The 23,701-nt window shown below is 40.4% G+C and overlaps 1 protein-coding gene across 1 annotated transcript in view; it reads left to right on the top strand.

The window, feature by feature from the left end:
• The first annotated feature begins 20,485 nt into the window (after positions 1-20,485).
• The window catches only part of LOC124143344 (NADPH oxidase 5-like), a 45,341-nt gene continuing 42,125 nt past the window's right edge, over positions 20,486-23,701 (top strand). Inside the window, exon 1 of the mRNA XM_048395281.1 lies at positions 20,486-20,780. Within this exon, the coding sequence (XP_048251238.1) occupies positions 20,560-20,780 (221 nt within the window). The 5' untranslated portion in view covers positions 20,486-20,559. The remainder of the gene's footprint in view (positions 20,781-23,701) is intronic.

Raw genomic sequence — 23,701 nt, 5'->3', positions numbered from 1 at the left:
ACAACATATCACGTTACAATCTAGCTCTGTTTGAAGCTGATACAGAAAGGTTCTTGCAGCTATCTGTGACTACAGATGAAACCTAGGTCCACCACTTCCAGCTGGGGAGAGTTGTGTCCCTTGGACACGCCAGAAACCTATGATGATTGTTCGCCCTGATTATGTTTCTAGTTTTGTAAGCACCATACCCGTGCTCGTGGGTTTCACCGAAGTGTTAAACGTCTGAGACCTGCACCACTTCCTCCCACATAAAGCTGTCACGCCGTGATGTAACTGGAATACTGATAAAAGCTGCGTTAAACCCAACTCACTCACTCACTCACTCATCACTCAAAACAGTGGACGCATATGACATCACCACCACCAAAGAAGGAACGTACTGTTTCATCTTCTGGAACAGTAATGATCTATCTGTTCTGGGATGCGAGGGAGTCACCAGGGTAGACTATCTACCAAAACACCAGTCAATAAACGGAACAATATAATACTGCACTTTTGAGGTCATTACTGTGAGGGATTAAGACTAAAAGCTGAGAAAAGGTGCGCTCTTCCATCAGGAGAAAGCACCTATGCACAAATCAGCAACTCCTTCTTTTCCCCGCCTCCTTCATCATCCACCTTATTTTCCTGATCGGGTTCCGTCAGTCTTCCAACTGTTCCAAAACACGAAAAAAGCCCAAGCCGGAACTCATTTCGACTCGACCGCCTCCGTGGTCTTGTGGTAGAGCGTCCGCCCGGAGAGCGGAAGGTCCGGGGTTCGATCCCCGACCGCGTCATACCAAAAGACGTTAAAAGATGGTACTTGTTGTTTCCCTGTCTGGCGCTCGGCATTAAGGGGCTAAAACAAGGACTGGTCGGCTCGGAGTCAGTATACTGTGTCTGAGTGGGGTATTCATGTTAAACTGCGGCATAGTATCTCAGTGAGCTAGCACTATAAATCGGCATCAGTCCGGACTAGTACAAGCAGCCACACAAACACACACACGTACATGCACGTCGCTATATAAGTGCAATAATCCTGGACACGACGTTAAACCCAATTTCCCCTCACCTCACTCATTTCGACTCAAACGATGACGTCAAAGCAGCTGTGCACTACGCGTACAGCCACGAGAAAGAACCTTCTACTTGCATCGTCGACAATTTTCAAGTACCTCAATGTGGAAGGGGATAATGTTGAAAAATAACTAATTTTAATGTATTGGGGTCAGGTCTCCCCATGTGATGAGAAGTACCCTTGTTTCGCTGGGGCTTTGACATGCAAGTGTACATGGCCTCGTTGGTAATGGCTGTAACCGAAGCGTGTGCCTTGTTCAAATGTCGAGATTTCTTTTGTATGAGTGTTAAGTCGTTTGTAAGAACATAACTTAACCGTAATAAAAGGAAGTTGTTCACACGTAACGTATCATTGAATTCCGTTTGCTTGTGACCTCGTTTTTCTGTCGACGTTTGTAATGGATAATTGGATACCGTCCTCGCACTGGATGACAACTCGACTACTTCAAGGTATATGGTTGTATACTGCCGGGCTTCTAAGTGGCTGACGATGTTTTTACTGTATTCGGGTCCGTTTTCGACTAATTTGTGACATTAGTAAATTGTTTGATCGTTTCATTGCTTTTCACAGCCGCACTCAGCACTGCTCAAGCCATATTAAAGCGGCCTGTCTTCATAAATCATAGTACAGTAAACTACGGTTATAACGAACACGCTTATAACGAACTGACGGATATAACGAACTTACTTTTTAGTCCCGACTATTTGCTGTGGTTATGCTGTATATATGCTTATAACGAACTACGGTTATAACGAACTAAAAATAGTAGTCCCTTTGAGTTCGTTATAACCGTAGTTTACTATAATTTCAATTTGTACAAATGATGTTAATATTTGTGAAATAAAAAGTATTATTCATTTCATCTGGGGATAAAAATTCATGTCATTGCGAAATTCAGAATTCAGAAATCATTTCAGCATCACTTTACGCTTGCTGACAAAACAGCACATACAATCTATGTAATCTTAGATGCTCCTATTTTTACATTTATTACCGAGCATCTTTTATTATACAACCGAGCCGCCTTGTATGTATGACCTCCCGAGATAGGTTCCTTCACACATTCCTTCAACCGTGAACACAAAGGTACAGCCTGCAGTGCGTGTGTGGAAGGTAGCCTGTTGACTCAAAACCTACAAGAATTATTCAACAGCGTCTAGAAAATCTGCGCTCGCCTGCACTTCATCTGACGTCAGCAAAATGGAATAGAGGCGGATCCCTGACCTGGAGAGCGGGATCCGGTTCGCACCCACCAAGGTGGGAAGCTGGTTGCTTTGTTGTACAACAATATCTCCCCAAGCAAATCCCCACGACACATGAAACTGAGCCTTGCATCAATCACACTTGTATTCGTGGTTACAGAACATACGTTTTTGTATGACAGCCAGTTCTGGTAATAAGGTGAGGTGGTGAAATGGGGTTTAACGTCGCGTCCAAGATTATTGCACTTATATAGCGATGTGCATGTACGTGTGTGTGTTTGTGTGGCTGCTTGTACTAGTCCGGACTGATGCCGATTTATAGTGCTAGCTCACTGAGATACTATGCCGCAGTTTAACATGAATACCCCACTCAGACACAGTATGCTGACTCCGAGCCGACCAGTCCTTGTTTTAGCCCCTTAATACCGAGCGCCAGACAGGGTTACAACAAGTACCATCTTTTAACGTCTTTTGGTATGACGCGGCCGGGGATCGAACCCCGGGCCTTCAGCTCTCCCGGCGGACGCTCTACAATTAGACCACGGAGACCTCTGGTAATAAGCGAAGTCGTGGCTGAGTCGTCTTTAGTACGGTCTAGGTTTCGGGCCACGGCTTGCCCAATTCCTGTGCAGAGTTGCGTACCTTAGTCGTGCCAGGAAGCTTTGATCATGAGTTCAAATCCCGGTTTGCACTGATTATATTTCTAGATTTTCACCAAAGCTCCATACGTATGTGGCCTCCAATTCTTCGGGCTTCTTCCCATATCCGCCTGACTTAAATGTTGCACATAACGACGTTAGGCCAGTTCATACATTTACTCTGGACGCTGTGAGTTGTCCGGAACTACAAGTTGGTTTGAGGTTGAAAGTGAAATTCTCCGTTAAATTAATTGTGTCAACGTGTATTGTGAGTGCGTGAATTCGTGGGTTAGATTTTACGCCACTCTTCGCGGTTGTCTCCAACAAGAACGGCATGCCATAATCACTACATGCCATTATCGCTACACGCCATAATCACTACATGCCATAATCACTACATGCCATAATCGCTTCATGCCATAATCACTACATGCCATAATCACTACATGTCATAATCACTACATGCCATAATCACTACATGCCATAATCACTACATGCCATTATCGCTACACGCCATAATCGCTAAATGTCATAATCTATACATGCCATAATCGCTAAATGTCATAATCTATACATGCCATAATCTATACATGCCATAATCAATACATGCCATAATCACGACATGCCATAATCACTACATGCCATAATCACTACATGCCATAATCACCACATGCCATAATCGCTACATGCCATAATCACTACATGCCATAATCACTACATGCCATAATCGCTACATGCCATAATCACTACATGCCATAATCGCTACCAACCATAATCGCTACATGCCATAATCACTACATGCCATAATCGCTACCAACCATAAACGCTACATGTCATAATCTCTACATGCCATAATCGCTACATGCTATAATCACTACATGCCATAATCGCTACCAACCATAATCATTACATGTCATAATCACTACATGCCATAATAACTACATGTCATAATCACTACATGCCATAATAACTACATGCCATAATCGCTACATGCCATTTTCACTACATGCCTTAATCGCTACATGCCATAATCGCTACATGCCATAAGCGCTACATGCCATAATCACTACATGCCATAATCACTACATGCAATAATCGCTACATGCCATAATCACTACATGCCATAATCGCCAAATGCCATAATCGCTACATGTCATAATCTCTACATGCCATAATCGCTACCAACCATAATCACTACATGTCATAATCTCTACATGCCATAATCGCTACATGCCATAATCGCTACATGCCATAATCACTACATGCCATAATCGCTACCAACCATAATCACTACATGCCATAATCGCTATATGCCATAATCACTACATGCCATAATCGCTACATGCCATAATCGCTACCAACCATAATTACTACATGCCATAATCGCTACATGCCATAATCACTACATGCCATAATCACTACATGCCATAATCACTACATGCCATAATCACTACATGCCATAATCGCTACATGCCATTGTCACTACATGCCATAATCGCTACATGCCATAATCGCTACATGCCATAATCACTACATGCCATAATCGCTACCAACCATAATCACTACATGCCATAATCGCTACGTGCCATAATCACTAAATGCCATAATCGCCACATGCCATAATCGCTACATGTCATAATCTCTACATGCCATAATCGCTACATGCCATAATCACTACATGCCATTATCGCTACACGCCATAATCGCTACACGCCATAATCGCTACATGCCATAATCACTACATGCCATAATCACTACATGCCATAATCACTACATGCCATAATCGCTACATGCCATAATCACTACATGCAATAATCGCCACATGCCATAATCGCTACATGTCATAATCTCTACATGCCATAATCGCTACATGCCATAATCACTACATGGCATAATCGCAACACGCCATAATCACTACATGTCATAATCACTACATGCCATAATCACTACATGCCATAATCACTACATGCCATAATCACTACATGCCATTATCGCTACACGCCATAATCGCTACATGTCATAATCTATACATGCCATAATCCATACACGCCATAATCACTACATGCCATAATCACCACATGCCATAATCGCTACATGCCATAATCTCTACATGCCATAATCACTACATGCCATAATCGCTACATGCCATAATCACTACATGCCATAGTCGCTACATGCCATAATCGCTACATGTCATAATCACTACATGCCATAATCGCTACATGCCATAATCACTACATGCCATAATCGCTACCAACCATAATCATTACATGTCATAATCACTACATGCCATAATAACTACATGCCATAATCGCCACATGCCATAATCTCTACATGTCATAATCTCTACATGCCATAATCGCTACATGCCATAATCGCTACATACCATAATCACTACATGCCATAATCACTACATGCCATAATCGCCACATGCCATAATCGCTACATGTCATAATCTCTACATGCCATAATCGCTACCAACCATAATCACTACATGTCATAATCTCTACATGCCATAATCGCCACATGCCATAATCGCTACCAACCATAATCACTACATGCCATAATCGCTACATGCCATAATCACTACATGCCATAATTGCTACATGCCATAATCACTACATGCCATAATCGCCACATGCCATAATCGCTACATGCCATAATCACTACATGCGATAATCGCTACCAACCATAATCACTACATGCCATAATCGCTACATGCCATAATCGCTACATGTCATAATCTCTACATGCCATAATCGCAACATGCCATTTTCACGACATGCCATAATCGCTACATGCCATTAACGCTACATGCCATAATCGCTACAAGCCATAATCGCTACATCCCATTATCACTACATGCCATAATCACTACATGCAATAATCGCTACATGCCATAATCACTACATGCCATAATCGCTACATGCCATAATCGCTACATGTCATAATCTCTACATGCCATAATCGCTACCAACCATAATCACTACATGTCATAATCTCTACATGCCATAATCGCTACATGTCATAATCGCTACATGCCATAATCACTACATGCCATAATCGCTACCAACCATAATCACTACATGCCATAATCGCTATATGCCATAATAACTACATGCCATAATCGCTACCAACCATAATCACTACATGCCATAATCACTACATGCCATAATCGCTACATGCCATAATCGCTACCAACCATAATCACTACATGCCATAATCACTACATGCAATAATCGCTACCAACCATAATCACTACATGCCATATTCGCTACATGCCATAATCGCTACATGCCATAATCGCTACATCCCATAATCACTACATGCCATAATCACTACATGCAATAATCGCTACATGCCATAATCACTACATGCCATAATCGCCAAATGCCATAATCGCTACATGTCATAATCTCTACATGCCATAATCGCTACCAACCATAATCACTACATGTCATAATCTTTACATGCCATAATCGCTACATGCCATAATCACTACATGCCATTATCGCTACACGCCATAATCACTACGTGCCATAATCACTACATGCCATAATCGCTACCAACCATAATCACTACATGCCATAATCGCTACACGCCATAATCGCTACACGCCATAATCGCTACATGCCATAATCACTACATGCCATAATCACTACATGCCATAATCACTACATGCCATAATCGCTACATGCCATAATCACTACATGCAATAATCGCCACATGCCATAATCGCTACATGTCATAATCTCTACATGCCATAATCGCTACATGCCATAATCACTACATGGCATAATCGCAACACGCCATAATCACTACATGTCATAATCACTACATGCCATAATCACTACATGCCATAATCACTACATGCCATAATCACTACATGCCATTATCGCTACACGCCATAATCGCTATATGTCATAATCTATACATGCCATAATCCATACACGCCATAATCACTACATGCCATAATCACCACATGCCATAATCGCTACATGCCATAATCTCTACATGCCATAATCACTACATGCCATAATCGCTACATGCCATAATCACTACATGCCATAATCGCTACATGCCATAATCGCTACATGTCATAATCACTACATGCCATAATCGCTACATGCCATAATCACTACATGCCATAATCGCTACCAACCATAATCATTACATGTCATAATCACTACATGCCATAATAACTACATGCCATAATCGCCACATGCCATAATCTCTACATGTCATAATCTCTACATGCCATAATCGCTACATCCCATAATCACTACATGCCATAATCACTACATGCAATAATCGCTACATGCCATAATCACTACATGCCATAATCGCCAAATGCCATAATCGCTACATGCCATAATCACTACATGCCATAATCGCCACATGCCATAATCGCTACCAACCATAATCACTACATGCCATAATCGCTACATGCCATAATCACTACATGCCATAATTGCTACATGCCATAATCACTACATGCCATAATCGCCACATGCCATAATCGCTACATGCCATAATCACTACATGCGATAATCGCTACCAACCATAATCACTACATGCCATAATCGCTACATGCCATAATCGCTACATGTCATAATCTCTACATGCCATAATCGCAACATGCCATTTTCACTACATGCCATAATCGCTACATGCCATTAACGCTACATGCCATAATCGCTACAAGCCATAATCGCTACATCCCATTATCACTACATGCCATAATCACTACATGCAATAATCGCTACATGCCATAATCACTACATGCCATAATCGCTACATGCCATAATCGCTACATGTCATAATCTCTACATGCCATAATCGCTACCAACCATAATCACTACATGTCATAATCTCTACATGCCATAATCGCTACATGTCATAATCGCTACATGCCATAATCACTACATGCCATAATCGCTACCAACCATAATCACTACATGCCATAATCACTACATGCCATAATCGCTACATGCCATAATCGCTACCAACCATAATCACTACATGCCATATTCGCTACATGCCATAATCGCTACATGCCATAATCGCTACATCCCATAATCACTACATGCCATAATCACTACATGCAATAATCGCTACATGCCATAATCACTACATGCCATAATCGCCAAATGCCATAATCGCTACATGTCATAATCTCTACATGCCATAATCGCTACCAACCATAATCACTACATGTCATAATCTTTACATGCCATAATCGCTACATGCCATAATCACTACATGCCATTATCGCTACACGCCATAATCACTACGTGCCATAATCACTACATGCCATAATCGCTACCAACCATAATCACTACATGCCATAATCGCTACATGCCATAATCACTACATGCCATAATCGTCACATGCCATAATCGCTACATGTCATAATCTCTACATGCCATAATCGCTACATGCCATAATCACTACATGGCATAATCGCTGCATGCCATTTTCACTACATGCCATAATAGCTACATGCCATAATCGCTACATCCCATAATCACTACATGCCATAATCGCTACATCCCATAATCACTACATGCCATAATCGCTACATCCCATAATCACTACATGAGAAAATCACTACACTCATACCAACCGTGGAGATCCGGGGTAGAAAAGGTCTTCAGCAACCCATGCTTGCCATAACAGGTGACTATGCTTGTCGAAAGAGGCGATCGGGTGGTCAGGCTCGCTGATATGGTTGATGCATGTCATCGTATCCCAATTGCGTGGATCGATGCTCATGATATCAATCACTGGATTGTCTGGTCCAGGCTCGATTATTTACAGCCCGCCGTAATATAGCTGGAATATTGCTGAGTGCGGCGTTAAACAACAAACAAACAAAATTTCACTTATACCCCGTTCACATGCATCTCAACTTTATATTTGCACACATTTGTGTAAATATACATAGGTGAGTACACTTATAATGTGAATTCGATTGCTCATGTGTGTATATTTATACAAGGAGCAAGTTTACTGCTATCTGAAGCAGGTGCAAATGTAAATATAATTTTTTCTCTGTATTTATTAGTTGTCACGTGAACATTTACGTTAACGTCAGAGGATGATCTAATTAATATATTTGGCTATTTGCCAACACCAAACAAATTGTCCATAGTTCTGTATTCTGAAATTGACGCTATTCAGTATACAGTCATACCAACTTTTATCCGGACATCCAGAGCTGGACGAACCGTGTTTTCTCTGGGTTTCAAAGCGTCAAGCATGTATGTACAGATAACATCAAACAAATATTTCGGGGACTCCTTTCACATTCGACTTTGATTCGAAAAAAGCCTTTTCATGTTGAAAGTCGTGAACTGAGTGATGGAAATTTGTCCCCTACACCACCCGAACACCTCAGTTGATTTTTACGTGAACGCATAGTAAATTTACATATACACAGTATGTATAGTTACACACGTGCAACAGTACTTAAGTTAGTAAATGTTGTGCATGTGAAAGGGGTATAAATTAATAAACAAACAGCTAATAGCCCGTTCACATGAACAGCATATACTAACGTAAGTAATTTTGCACATGTGTAACTATACATACCTGTGTATATTTAAGTTTGCTATGCGTTCATATGAAAATCAACATAAAAAATAGTGTAAATAAAGTATGTAAATTGTGTAAGGCACACATATTCGTCATTCTGTTTACGACTTTCAACACAAAACAGGTTGTTTTGCAATCGAAGTTGAATGAGAAGAGAGTTACTTCACCGAAAGTTTTCGCGTGAAGCAACAAGTGTTTGATTTCATTTGTACACAAAGTTTTGACTCCTTGAAACCAAAAGAAAACACCGTCCGCTCAACCCAGTATATACTCATAACAGTTGGCAACTGTTGACAATTTGTTTGGTGTTTGCAAAAGAACAGATATTAATTATATCATTCTCTTACGTGAACACAAACGTTCACATTGTAACATATACGCACAGTGCAAATTAAATTTTACATTTGCACCTGCTCCAGACATGATGCAAATTTGCTTCTGGTGTAAATATACACACATGAGTAAACGCGTTCACATGACAAGTATTTCTACACGTATGCACATATACACACATGTATACAGTAAACTACGGTTATAACGAACTAAATGGGACTACTAATTTTAGTTCGTTATAACCGTAGTTCGTTATAAGCATATATACCGCATAACTACAGCAAATAGTCGGGACTAAAAAGGTAAGTTCGTTATATCCGTCAGTTCGTTATAAGCGTGTTCGTTATAACCGTAGTTTACTGTAGATGCGCATGTGAACGGGGTAAAAGGCAAATTTCCCACTAATGTAGTGGCATAGTCGAGATGAATTAAACTGATGAGGTAGCCTCACATTAACTGGAAGTAAGTATCTCTGAAGGGGCGGTCGGGTAGCCTTGCGGTGAAAGCGTTGGCTCGTCACGCCGAAGACCCGGGGTCGATGGGTACAATGTGTGAAGCCCATTTTCCGGTGTCCCCCGCCGTGATATTGCTGGAATATTGTTAAAAGCGGCGTAAAACCATATTCACTCACTCAATAGCATCTGTGAATAAGAAATGAAACATACTTGGATATGTATTTGATATTAGATGTTAAATGAGGTGAGTTAACCAGTGCGAAGTAAGCAAAACACATTATACCAAGTTAGCTATGGTATATATATGCAACATCCCCTAGTCACTCTTAAAACAGGGCGGTCGGGTAGCCTAGTGGTTAAAGTGTTCGCTCGTCACGCCGAAGACCCGGGTTCGATTCTCGACATGGGTACAATGTGTGAAGCCCATTTCTGGTGTCCCCTGCCGTGACATTGCTGGAATATGGCTAAAAGCGGCGTAAAACTATATTCACTCACTCACTCACTCACTCACTCTTAAACTATAACATAGCTTTTGTTTTATCAAACTAAAATCTCAAGAATTATTTTCATAGCTGTATACAGCTTTGTAAAGATTATCTCATATTTTTGTTTTACCATCGTACTGTTTTGGCGATGAAAAAACGGGCATTGGAGGTATGAAATCTGTTAGCACAAATGTAACGATTTAAACTGGTTCCGAATATGGAACGCATTCCACCGTCAATCATGAAATTCAGTTAAGTTCAAGAAAATCTATACTCCCGTGGAGATTCCGGGTTAGAATAGGTCACCAGCAACCAATGCTTGTCTCCCCGTTGGGATGTCGGGTTAGAATAGGCCCCTAGCAACCCATACTTGTCTCCCCCTGGGGTTGTCGGTTAGAATAGGTCCCCATCAACCCATACTTGTCTTCCAGTAGGGTTGTGGTTAAAATAGGTCCACAGCAATCTATGCTTGTCTCCCCGTGGGGTTGTGGTTAGAATAGGTCCACAGCAATCCATACATGTCTCCCCGTGGGGTTGGTGGTATGAATAGGTGCACATCAACTTATGCTTGTCTCCCCGTGGGGTTGGTGGTAAGAATAGGTCCAGAGCAACTTATGCTTGTCTCCCCGTGGGGTTGGTGGTTAGAATAGGTCCACAGCAATCTATGCTTGTCTCCCCGTGGGGTTGGTGGTTAGAATAGGTCCAGAGCAACTTATGCTTGTCTCCCCCTGGGGTTGGTGGTTAGAATAGGTCCCCAGCAACCCATACTTGTCTCCCAGTAGGGTTGATGGTTAGAATAGGTCCACAGCAATCTATGCTTGTCTCCCCGTGGTGTTGGTGGTTAGAATAGGTCCACAGCAATCTATGCTTGTCTCCCTGTGGGGTTGGTGGTTAGAATAGGTCCACAGCAACTAATGCCTGTCTCCCCGTGGGGATGGTGGTTAGAATAGGTCTAGAGCAACTTATGCTTGTCTCCCCGTGGGGTTGGTGGTTAGAATAGGTCCCCAGCAACCCATGCTTGTCTCCCCGTGGTGTTTGTGGTTAGAATAGGTCCACAGCAATCTATGCTTGTCTCCCCCTGGGGTTGGTGGTTAGAATAGGTCCACAGCAATCCATACATGTCTCCCCGTGGGGTTGGTGGTTAGAATAGGTCCCCAGCAACCTTTAGTTGTCTCTCCTTGGGGGCTTGGGGGTTTAGAAAAGGTTCCCAGCAGCCCATGCTTTCCCCCCATCGGAGATTCCCAGTTCAAATGTAATGCTGCGTTAAACAACAGGGAACGCTGTGACCAGGTGGGGACTCCGATGTGATGAGCGATCATTCCGGCCACTAAGCCCATCATGGTAACTGTGATGAAAGAACCGCGTGTTTCAAGACCCGCGCGGACAGCTGCATCTTGGGGAAAAGATGCGACGTTCGTGGTGATCGTTTCACATGATACATCATGACCCGCTGCTCTATATATCAACTGGAAACTGTGCCACTAATATACTCCCCATTACTTTAAGTCATAAACATTCTTTTTTGAAAAGGCACATTACTGCTGTCCCTGTTGGGCGTCTGAGTTTCTTTGATCAGTTAAGTACCAGCGGTAATAAAGGGTAACAGAGGTTGAGAACCTACCCGACTAACAGCATGCTTGGATGAGGCTTCACTTTGTGACTCAATGAGGCCCATCTTAAGAACACTTATTGCAGTGATTATAGCTACCGTAAATCCTTGAATAAACGCCTGCCTTGAATTGACGCTGGTCAAGATATTTTTTAAACTTAGATATTCCCTTTGGTACTTAATAAAGTGATATTGAAACGAAAGCCGTTATCCTACACGTTTTGGGACGGTCAGGTGGCCTAGTGGTTAAAGCGTTCGCTCGTCACGCCGAAGACCCGGGTTCGATTCTCGACATGGGAACACTGTGCGAAGCCCATTTCTGGTCCCTCCCCCCACTGCAATATTGCTGGAGTAAAACCATACTCACTCACTCATACACGTTTTATTATAATTACACGTCCCATCTCCATGAAAATTAAAAGTGCTTACGGTCATTAAAACGGACTCCTGCTTTGAACAGACGCCGAGAGTAAGACATCTCTGAAATAAATAGACAGGTTTTGTTTGTTTGTTTGTTGTTTAACGCCGCACTCAGCAATATTCCAGCTATATGGCGGCGGTCTGTAAATAATCGAGTCTGGACCAGACAATCCAGTGATTGATATCATGAGCAGCGATCCACGCAATTGGGATCGATGACATGCATCAACCATATCAGCGAGCCTGACCACCCGATCCCGTTAGTCGCCTCTTAGAGAGGTATTTACGGTACTTTAAGTGTAGAGTGTTATCACACTCAGGTCGTAATATACCTTGTCGCGTTGTTAAACATGATCCCGTCAGGCCGTGTAGCTGGACATCACCGTCACGCATCCTCTCGGGGTCGTAATTTTAAACATCTTCGGAATTCAGAGTTACTCTTATTTCTGGGAGGTGAGGTGAGGTGAAATTGGGATTAACGTTGCGTCCAAGATGATTGCACTTATATAGCGACGTGCACGTGTTTGTGTGTGTGTGTGTGTGTGTGTGTGTGTGTGTGTGTGTGTGTGTGTGTGTGTGTGGCTGCTTGTACTAGTCCGGACTGATGCCGATTTATAGTGCTGGCACACTTAGATACTATGTCGCAGTTTAACGTGAATACCCCACCCAGAGAAAGTTTTCTGACTCCGAACCGACCAGTCCTTGTTTTAGCCCCTTAATGACGAGCGCCAGACAGGGTAACAACAAGTACCATCTTTTAACGTCTTTTGGTATGACGCGGCCGGGGATCGAACCCCGGACCTTCCATTTTCCGGGCGGACGCTCTACCACTACCTCATTTCTGTGAGAGTTAATGAATAAATGAATAGCGTCTAATATGCATACTCATAGAATATGGACTCAAATGATTTTAAAAGAAATTCCTTTGAGACGCAAACAATGTCTGGATGCTTGCATCAATCACAAATGAAGACTGCATGTCATATGTAACTGACATTTCTTTTGTGGTAGTGTATTCACTCAAAATCCAGGGTGTTAGTGGGTGATGTTCTTCATTCTGACATAATTAGAAAGTCCAGGGTGTTAGTGGGTGATTTTCTTGAATCTGACATAATAAGAAAGTCCAGGGTGTAAGGGGGTGATTTTCTTGAATGTGACATAATTAGAAAGTCCAGGATGTTAGTTGGTGATTTTCGTCAATCTGACATAATAAGAAAGTCCAGGGTGTTTGTGGGTGATTTTCTTCAATCTGACATAATAAGAAAGTCCAGGGTGTTGGTGGGTGATTTTCTTCAATCTGACATAATTAGAAAGTCCAGGGTGTTTTTGGGTGATTTTTTTGAATGTGACATAATTAGAAAGTCCAAGGTGTTGGTGGGTGATTTTCTTCAATCTGACATAATAAGAAAGTCCAGGGTGTTGGTGGGTGATTTTCTTCAATCTGACATAATTAGAAAGTCCAGGGTGTTTATGGGTGATTTTTTTGAATGTGACATAATTAGAAAGTCCAGGGTGTTAGTTGGCGATTTTCGTCAATCTGACATAATAAGAAAGTCCAGGGTGTTAGTGGGTGATTTTCTTCAATCTGACATAATAAGAAAGTCCAGGGTGTTAGTGGGTGATTTTCTTGAATCTGACATAATAAGAAAGTCCAGGGTGTTGGTGGGTGATTTTCTTGAATCTGACATAATTAGAAAGTCCAGGGTGTTAGTGGGTGATTTTCTTCAATTTGACAAAATTAGAAAGTCCAGGGTGTAAGATCGTGATTTTCATGTATGTGACATAATAAGAAAGTCCAGGGTGTTAGTGGGTGATTTTCTTGTATGTGACATCATTAGAAACTCCAGGGTGTTAGTGGGTGATTTTCTTCAAACTGACATAATTAGAAGTCCAGGGTGTTAGCGGGTGATTTTCTTCAATCTCACATTATTAGAAAGTCCAGGGTGTTAGTGGGTGATTTTCTTCAATTGGACATAATAAGAAAGTCCAGGGTGTTAGTGGTTGATTTTCTTGAATGTGACATAATTAGAAAGTCCAGGGTGTTTGTGGGTGATTTTCTTTAATTGGACATAATAAGAAAGTCCAGGGCGTTGGTGGGTGATTTTCTTCAATCTGACATAATTAGAAAGTCCAGGGCGTTTATGGGTGATTTTTTTGAATGTGACATAATTAGAAAGTCCAGGGTGTTAGTTGGCGATTTTCGTCAATCTGACATAATAAGAAAGTCCAGGGTGTTAGTGACTGATTTTCTTCAATCTGACATAATTAGAAAGTCCAGGGTGTAAGGGGGTGATTTTCTTGAATGTGACATAATTAGAAAGTCCAGGATGTTAGTTGGTGATTTTCGTCAATCTGACATAATAAGAAAGTCCAGGGTGTTTGTGGGTGATTTTCTTCAATTGGACATAATAAGAAAGTCCAGGGCGTTGGTGGGTGATTTTCTTCAATCTGACATAATTAGAAAGTCCAGGGTGTTTATGGGTGATTTTTTTGAATGTGACATAATTAGAAAGTCCAGGGTGTTAGTTGGCGATTTTCGTCAATCTGACATAATAAGAAAGTCCAGGGTGTTAGTGGGTGATTTTCTTCAATCTGACATAATTAGAAAGTCCAGGATGTTAGTTGGTGATTTTCGTCAATCTGACATAATAAGAAAGTCCAGGGTGTTTGTGGGTGATTTTCTTCAATCTGACATAATAAGAAAGTCCAGGGTGTTGGTGGGTGATTTTCTTCAATCTGACATAATAAGAAAGTCCAGGGTGTTTATGGGTGATTTTTTTGAATGTGACATAATTAGAAAGTCCAGGATGTTAGTTGGCGATTTTCGTCAATCTGAGAAAGTCCAGGGTGTTGGTGGGTGATTTTCTTCAATCTGACATAATAAGAAAGTCCAGGGTGTTAGTGAGTGATTTTCTTCAATCTGACATAATAAGAAAGTCCAGGGTGTTTGTGGGTGATTTTCGTCAATCTGACATAATTAGAAAGTCCAGGGTGTTAGTGGGTGATTTTCTTCAATCTGACATAATAAGAAAGTCCAGGGTGTTAGTGAGTGATTTTCTTCAATCTGACATAATAAGAAAGTCCAGGGTGTTTGTGGGTGATTTTCGTCAATCTGACATAATAAGAAAGTCCAGGGTATTAATGGATGAATATTCTAAATGTGACATAATTAGAAAGTCCAGGGTGTTTGTGGATGAATTTCTTCAATCTGTCATAATTAGAAAGTCCAGGGTGTCAGTGAGTGAGTTTCTTGAATGTGACATAATTAGAAAGTCCAGGGTGTTAGTGGGAGACTTTCTTGAATGTGACATAATAAGAAAGTCAAGGGTGTTAGTGACTGATTTTCTTGAACACCGCACACATACACACACACATAAGTCTATTAAGTCTAAGTCGTAAGTCTTTTTGAAAGTGTAGCGCCATGTTAGCGCCAAGATCGCTTGGGGAAACGGGTCCCTGGCCTTTCATATATGACACTCTTCGTAAGCTCCCACACTTATGAGACAGACATGTCGTCATCATGGGGTACTATATATAGCTTCAGGACACAATGGGTGACGCAATATGCTCATGGCAAAAACAAAACCTACCATATTCGTCAGCACTCGTCCCTTGCCGAATCCTGCGACAAGACTTGTCAACATTAATTTTTAAGTCATTTTCAAACTTTGTAACAACGATGTTACTTGGTAATATGTTTAAATAAATTTATTTTGGAATATTTTTTTTTCATTTAAATGTTATATTCTGACATATGTTAAGATGTACTAGTAAATTGAGATGATTCATTTCATCCTAAAATTTGATAGAGTTTATTTATACAGTCACTTAAAAAGACCGGTTTGGGTCTGCCTCAAGCCTGACCTTCAAACTTTCGATGCAAATTTTAATTAACTTATCATTTATTTTCGGAAAATCATGTTACCCTAATGTTAGAAATATCCTGTAGATTGCAAAACAAGATGTTGCATCAAAATGACACCCAAACAATCATGTCACAAACTACTGTCCCTACTGTTATCACTGATTTATATTTGAAAACAATAATTTCTCCCTGCTGCTGACCTGAGGGTACTTCCTCTTTGGGAAAATCTCATGTCATCCAAGACCACCCAAAACACAGAGAGTGGAATACAGAAATACAGTCATCCCGTGTCCAAACATAAGTAAAAACGAGCATGTATATTGTTTTATCTCTGCTGATATATGGTCATAAATCAAAACTAAAACCAATATATATCTTTTTAACTCATACAAAGCATGAACAAGAAAGGTAACTGAGAAGGAATGTTGAAAAAACCCAGTCATCGGGGAGCATGAACTATTTTGGATAGAAAACAAGACTGATTGGTCTTTACTGTTATGTCTCTACTGTTACGGAACAGTAAAGGCAGGATGGATAAGGGCGATTACACATTCTGTAACACTATGTACCAAAGTAACAGTGTTTGTTTTTTCATGTTTAATTAATAATGTTTATAATGTATATTTACATATCATGAGTGAGTGAGTATGATTTTACACCGCTTTTAGCAATATTACAGCAATATCACGGCGGAGACACCATTAATGGGCTTCAAACATTGTACCCATGTCGGGAATCGAACCGGGGTCTTCGGCGTGATGAGGGAACGTTTTAACCACTAGGCTACCCGACCGCCCCCTAATACATTATGAACTTTTTTCTAGATGATGAATCCTTTTTCCCATAATTGAAAGGTGCTGAAAAATGTCACTTGTGTTTTACCGTTCTTCATTTTATGGCAGTGCAACAGAAGGGACAGGCGTGAATGAAGGAATTATACCCTTTCAAAATTTGATTGTTTTGCATTCCTAAATATACACTTTTAAAGACTCGTCCAACTACTCAAAGTAAATAATCTTATATATCATAACATGCAGTAACATTAATGTTCACATTCTCTTGAGTGAGTGAATATGGTTTTACGCCGCTTTTAGCAACATTCCAGCAATATCCCGCAGGGAGCCACCATAAATGGGCTTCATACATTGTACCCATGTCGGGAATCGAACCCGGGTCTTCGGCGTGATGAGGGAACGCTTTAACCACGAGGCTGCCCGCCCTATCCGAACTTAGTGAATGTAACAGAGTGGACTATTTAATATAGCAATCAGGATTATTATATACTTCAGTGTGAAAGACTGAGTTTTCTGAAGTTGAGAAAAGTGATATTTTCATTGCAGTGAACATAACACCTGATATTTCACTGCAGTGAACATAACACCTGATATTTCACTGCAGTGAACACAACACGTTGACGGAACTATGTTGGCCTACACGTGACGGGGGGAAAGGAGATATTTTCACGAAAATATCTCCTTCCCCCCCGTCACTCGCTGAGAGAAACATGATATTTCACTCGACACATGAAATATCCTCTATGTATTTCACAATGTCACGGTTCTAAGATGTCAATTTTTGCTTCGTTCGTTGTGGTAAAGTTTCAAATGTTTGTTGTAAAGGTACATAGGTAAATTGCTCCATATTGATCAAAATGTATATATTTTGACTAAGATATTTACCGGAGTTGGAACTTAACTTCAGACAATTTGATATGTGTAACAGTAGGGACACTAAAATGGAACAGTTTGTGCAAAATGATTCTAAAGTATCAATTAGTGCTTAATTCGTTTGAGTAAAATATCAAGTATTAAATAAAATGTATATATTTTGACTTAGATATTCACTGCAGGTGGAGCTTAACTTTTAACCACAAGATATGTGAAACAGTAGGGACATTAATTTGTTATTTTTGAAACATTTACCTTTAATACTTTTAATTTACATTTGACGATTCAAGGGTTGTTAATGGTTTTGTTACAATTTAATCTTGTGAAATGAAAATATTTACTGACAATATGCATGTAGTTAGTTTGGCCAATATATTTCATCTAACTGCAATAGATGTTACTTCCGAATTCATAACTTTCGGAGGGGCGGTCGGGTAGCCTAGTGGTTAAAGCATTCGCTCGTCTTGCCGAAGACCCGGGTTCGATTCCCGACATTGGTACAATGTGTGAAGCCCATTTCTGGTGTCCCCCGCTGCTATATTGCTGGAATATTGCTAAAGTCGGCGTAAAATCAAACTCACTCACTCACTCATAATGTTCGGAACACATTTATAATATGATCATGTATTGACACACGTGAACATACAACTAATTTGACCTGTGATGAAAAGGACATTAGACATTCACAGTTTACATAAATCCTGATTATGTTGCTAACCTAAGTAAGGTTCAAAGAATATGCATGGGCTCAAGCAGATGCGATTGGTCAATTTTGTATGAAGGCATTATGACATCAAAGTTTGTTCAGCTTGTTAATAATGTTAATCAAGTTTTAGTTTACCTGTTCCAGACGACTAAAAGACAAAAAATGTATCATTGATTACTGTTTCAAGTTCGTTGTTATAAACGTTTCTAAACGTCTAAAGGGGTTATATTAAGCTATGCGGTCCATTGACTTTTTCGATATCTGCCGATGATAAATAAAGAAGAGAATGTATGGATGTCAACTTCTTTATGAGGAGAAACACAATGTTTCGGAGTATTACTTACTCCTTCATCAGGTGAATGATGATGAAGGAGTAGGCATCATCACCTTGATATTTGAACCTATATAACCCCCGTAAAGCATCGCAGATGTCATGGGGCATATTTGTTTGTGACATGCTTGGTTGACTGGCAGGAAAATAGGACGAATGGGAAAACGGCTACTTAACTTGTAAACGTGCTATCTTACATATACAAGCGAAATATTGTCACTGGTATTAATACAATTTTTTATATTATTATTGGTATTAATACATTCTGTGATCATCAGAAGCATATGGATTGTTACTATGTTCATAGCAGTTGTGTTGGTGGGACTAAAGATACGCCTGATAAAACCACAACATTTAAGTATTTATATATTTAATTTTGTATTGTGTCTATTCTGCTGCAGTATAGCAATGGTTGACGACTAATGGTTCAGGTCAAATTTGTCTGCTAAGAAATTTTGAAGAACGATTTCCCTTTTGCTTTTAAGGTGCGGAGGTGTAGCCTTGTGGTTGATGCGTTAGCTCTTCACGCCGAAGGCCCGGGTTCGAGTCCCCACATGGGTACAATGTGCAAAGCCCATTTCTGGTGTCCCCCGTCGTGATATTGTTTGAATATTGCTAAAAGCGTGGCAAAACCATACTCACTTCACATTAAGCTGACACCGTGATAGCACTGAAATAAAGTTAGTTCTCTCACTCACTGATGGGGTGGGGGTCGGGTGTTGGGTTGTTGGGGTGTGGGGTGGGGTGTGAGTGTGGGTGTTGGCCTAGTGGTTAAAGCGTTAGCCCGTCACGCCAAAGGTCCGGTTTCAATTCCCCAACATGTGTACACTGTGTGAAGCCAATTGCTTGTGATATTCACTGTGACATTGCTGGAATATTGCTAAATGCGGCGAAAAACTAAATCGGTGCTATTAAATAACAATCAGTCAAGTTTACCCTACACTCCCGTAAATGTTCGTTTTGACAGAGTTAAGGGTGAATATAGCATGTGATCATATTTCATAAGTCAGCGTGACGCTCGTTGTAGATAAAATGAAAATCATAAAAATTTCATTTCTGTCTCACCTCGTCACCAACATTTAGATAATACAGGCTACACGAGACACGGGTGACTGCCGCGCACTGACACCAATCTGGGTGACACTGTATGAAAAAGAACGATCCGTTCACTTGAGTCACTGACAAGCGCTAAAGATGGGCACACGTACGGAGTCTCCAGGTAATGCTGAAGATCCTGGAATTCTTGGAGGCGATCTGAGTACGAGGACACATGATGGCGAAGGCTGCTCAAATGGTGGATTTCAGGATTGTGTTATAGACGTAGGGGGTGGAAAGACGACGGAAACTGAAGGTGGGATGAATGATAAGAAAAGCAGGAACTCGAAGGGACGTCCGCCATTGAACCATTCCTTAAGGTATGCAGGTACAATTACAATACAGTTAAACGAACACCTTGGAGAAATCGGTTCGTTACACTGCCAAAATATCCATACATACAAGCTTGTATATGCTTTGGATAGATGTGTGTTTGTTCTGTTTGTTTGTTGTTAAACGCCGCACTCAGCAATATTCCAGCTATATGACGGCGGTCTGTAATTAATCGAGTCCGGACAAGACAATCCAGTGATTGACAACATAAGCATCGATCAGCGCAATTAGGATCGATGACATGCATCAACCAAGTCAGCGAGCCTGACAACCCGATCCCGTTAGTCGCCCATTACGACAAGCATAGTCGCCTTTCACGGCAAGCATTGGTTGCTGAAGATCTTTTCTACCCCGGATCTTCACGGGCCCTTTGGATAGATGAGATATCCAAAAATATACAATTTTGTATATATAATGTATTTAAAATTGTTTTTCTTTGTATATATTGTTAAAGGGAGATACTTGCTATGTATTCGTATATAATTATTATGAATGTGCAAAATGAAGTGTTTTAGTTGAGCACTGTGTTGCTTTATGTTGGTAAAAGGGAATAATTGCTACGTATTGTCATATAATTGTTCTGTATGTTCAAAATGCCACTCAAAATTATTATTAAGTTACAAATAAAACTGATATAGTGGCGTGTAACATTACTGAGATGTTTAATTAGTACTCCACACTGTTGACGGGTAAGCGGTTGAGGCGTCTGGTACTTTTCCTAGCGCGGTGCTTGGTATGTGAGTGGACATTATGGTCAAATGCACAGAGCTGATTAGCAGTCGGAGGTGATTGCACTGGTGGTGACTATATTATAATGACTTGAAATCTATTTGTGCTGAGCTTGGATTGGTTTGTACGGAATGCCGCGATGTGATTTGTAACATGCTATCGTGCAAATAGCAGATTAGCCAACAGAGTGGATGTTACAGACGATAAAAGCTATATTACTATTACTTAAAAATGTTGAATTTGGTTTGTGCTGAGCTATCGGTTTAATTGTACTATATATTATATACGTTGTTCGTTATAGAACAACCTCTATGGATGTAACGAACTACAGGTGACTGGAGAAATCAGTTCGTTATATACGTTGTTCGTTATAGAACGAACTCCATGGATATAATGAACTACAGGGGACTGGAGAAATCAGTTCATTATATTCGTTGTTCGTTATATAACGAATTACATGGATATAACGAACTACACTTACAGGAGAAATCAGCTCATTATATACGTTTGCTCCGGTAAACGTCCTCAATCTTAGATAAAAAACAAACAAAACACAAGCGTTGCAATTGGTCACTTCGTAATATTCATGTCATAACATTTATGAAAGATTGTTTATCAAATATGCATTAAGAGTTTCTGCCAATATGATTAACAAATATGACCTTGTGTTGTCAACAGCTTCATATTCTCTCATGGAATATGGAAGGATTACCGTATTCAACGTATTAAGCGCTCGGGGTGCTCTTAAAATTGGAAATAGTGGGCTCTTATTAGAATATAATTTTGGTCAGAACAAAAACAGAGTTGAAAAATTGTAAATTTCGTACAGTAGTTTATGCTGACAGCCTGAAATGACACAAAAGAAAAGTATGTACGTATCATACACGACAGATATATTTTCCAGAATTTAATTGCCCACAATTAAGGGTGCATATAACACACGAGTGAGTGTTATACACGAATCAATAAGTCTAGTGTACATTGATCAATCGGAAGGGGTGCTAATTGGGATTGTTCACTAGCAAATATATTAGCAAATATCGCCATGGGCGCTTATTACGTCGAATACGGTAAATAAATATACATAATCTGGTAAAGTAAAGAATTTCTCGCATAATATAACATTGAAAATACTTTGTTGAAGATATGTTAATTTTAAGGGTTTTTCGGTGTTTGATCAAATAATTGCGTGAGACGAAAGGTAAAGAAACATGGTCATTAGAGTGAGTGAGTGAGTTGGGTTTAACGCCGCATTTAACAGTATTCCAGTTATCTCGCGGCATGTCAGCTTAATGTGGGAGGAAAGCCCGACGTGATACAGGTCTGAGACGTTTACCACTTCGGTGAAACCCACGAGCACGGATATGGTACTGACAAACCTAGAAACAGAATCGGGGCGAACCGGGATTCGAACCCACAATCACAGGTTTCTGGCGTGCCCAACTCTGCATAGCGAATCGCGGCGCTTTAGACGACTGGGCCACTATTAGTGGTAGGTTGTTTACGGAATAATCAAACGCATTTTCAACAACTTTGAAAACTGTGTTGATCTTCAACTGTTACTCAAAACATCTGTATTGGCGCTTTAATTAGAAATGAAAAAGGACTCAGTCGTTTTCCTTGCCTAACATACACGAACAGAGATCTCGATTTGTTCGGTTACATCTTATCCTGAAACTGCCAAAAGTGAGTATGCTGATCATGACATTATGCGTTTATGCCTTTAACAGATTTCACTGCAAGAATGAAAGACCTAATGATACACTCGCACGTATTATGAATGACTGGTGATTATCAAAGCGATGATTTTAATCTGCAAAATCAACGAAAGACAAGAAAAGCTATAAACAATTTGGGAAACAATCAGCTGAGTTATGCTTTACACTTGATAGACACACTCTAAATGGAAGCTTATTTGAGGAAACTGTTCACATGTATTACACACAATGGGCAAGTTTAGTAGACTATTATCGCTAGCTCTCAGCTTTTTCCATACGTCAGTGACTTTAGGATCAATTACAGACATGACTCAAACCATTTCCTCTTAAATTTAACTTTTTCTGTGAACATGGTACATATATAGATATGTCTCCAAGAGAACTACATACACATGGTTATCGTATTAGTCATGACCATAGGGAACATGATAAGTATACATGGTGGAAATTCAAATGGAGTG

This window comes from Haliotis rufescens, unplaced genomic scaffold (genome assembly GCF_023055435.1).
Source record: "Haliotis rufescens isolate VD_foot unplaced genomic scaffold, xgHalRufe1.0.p SCAF_14, whole genome shotgun sequence".
NCBI classification, from domain to species: Eukaryota; Metazoa; Mollusca; class Gastropoda; order Lepetellida; family Haliotidae; genus Haliotis; species Haliotis rufescens.
Note: the sequence above shows the minus strand (reverse complement) of the source record. Positions and strands in the feature narration are given on the sequence as shown.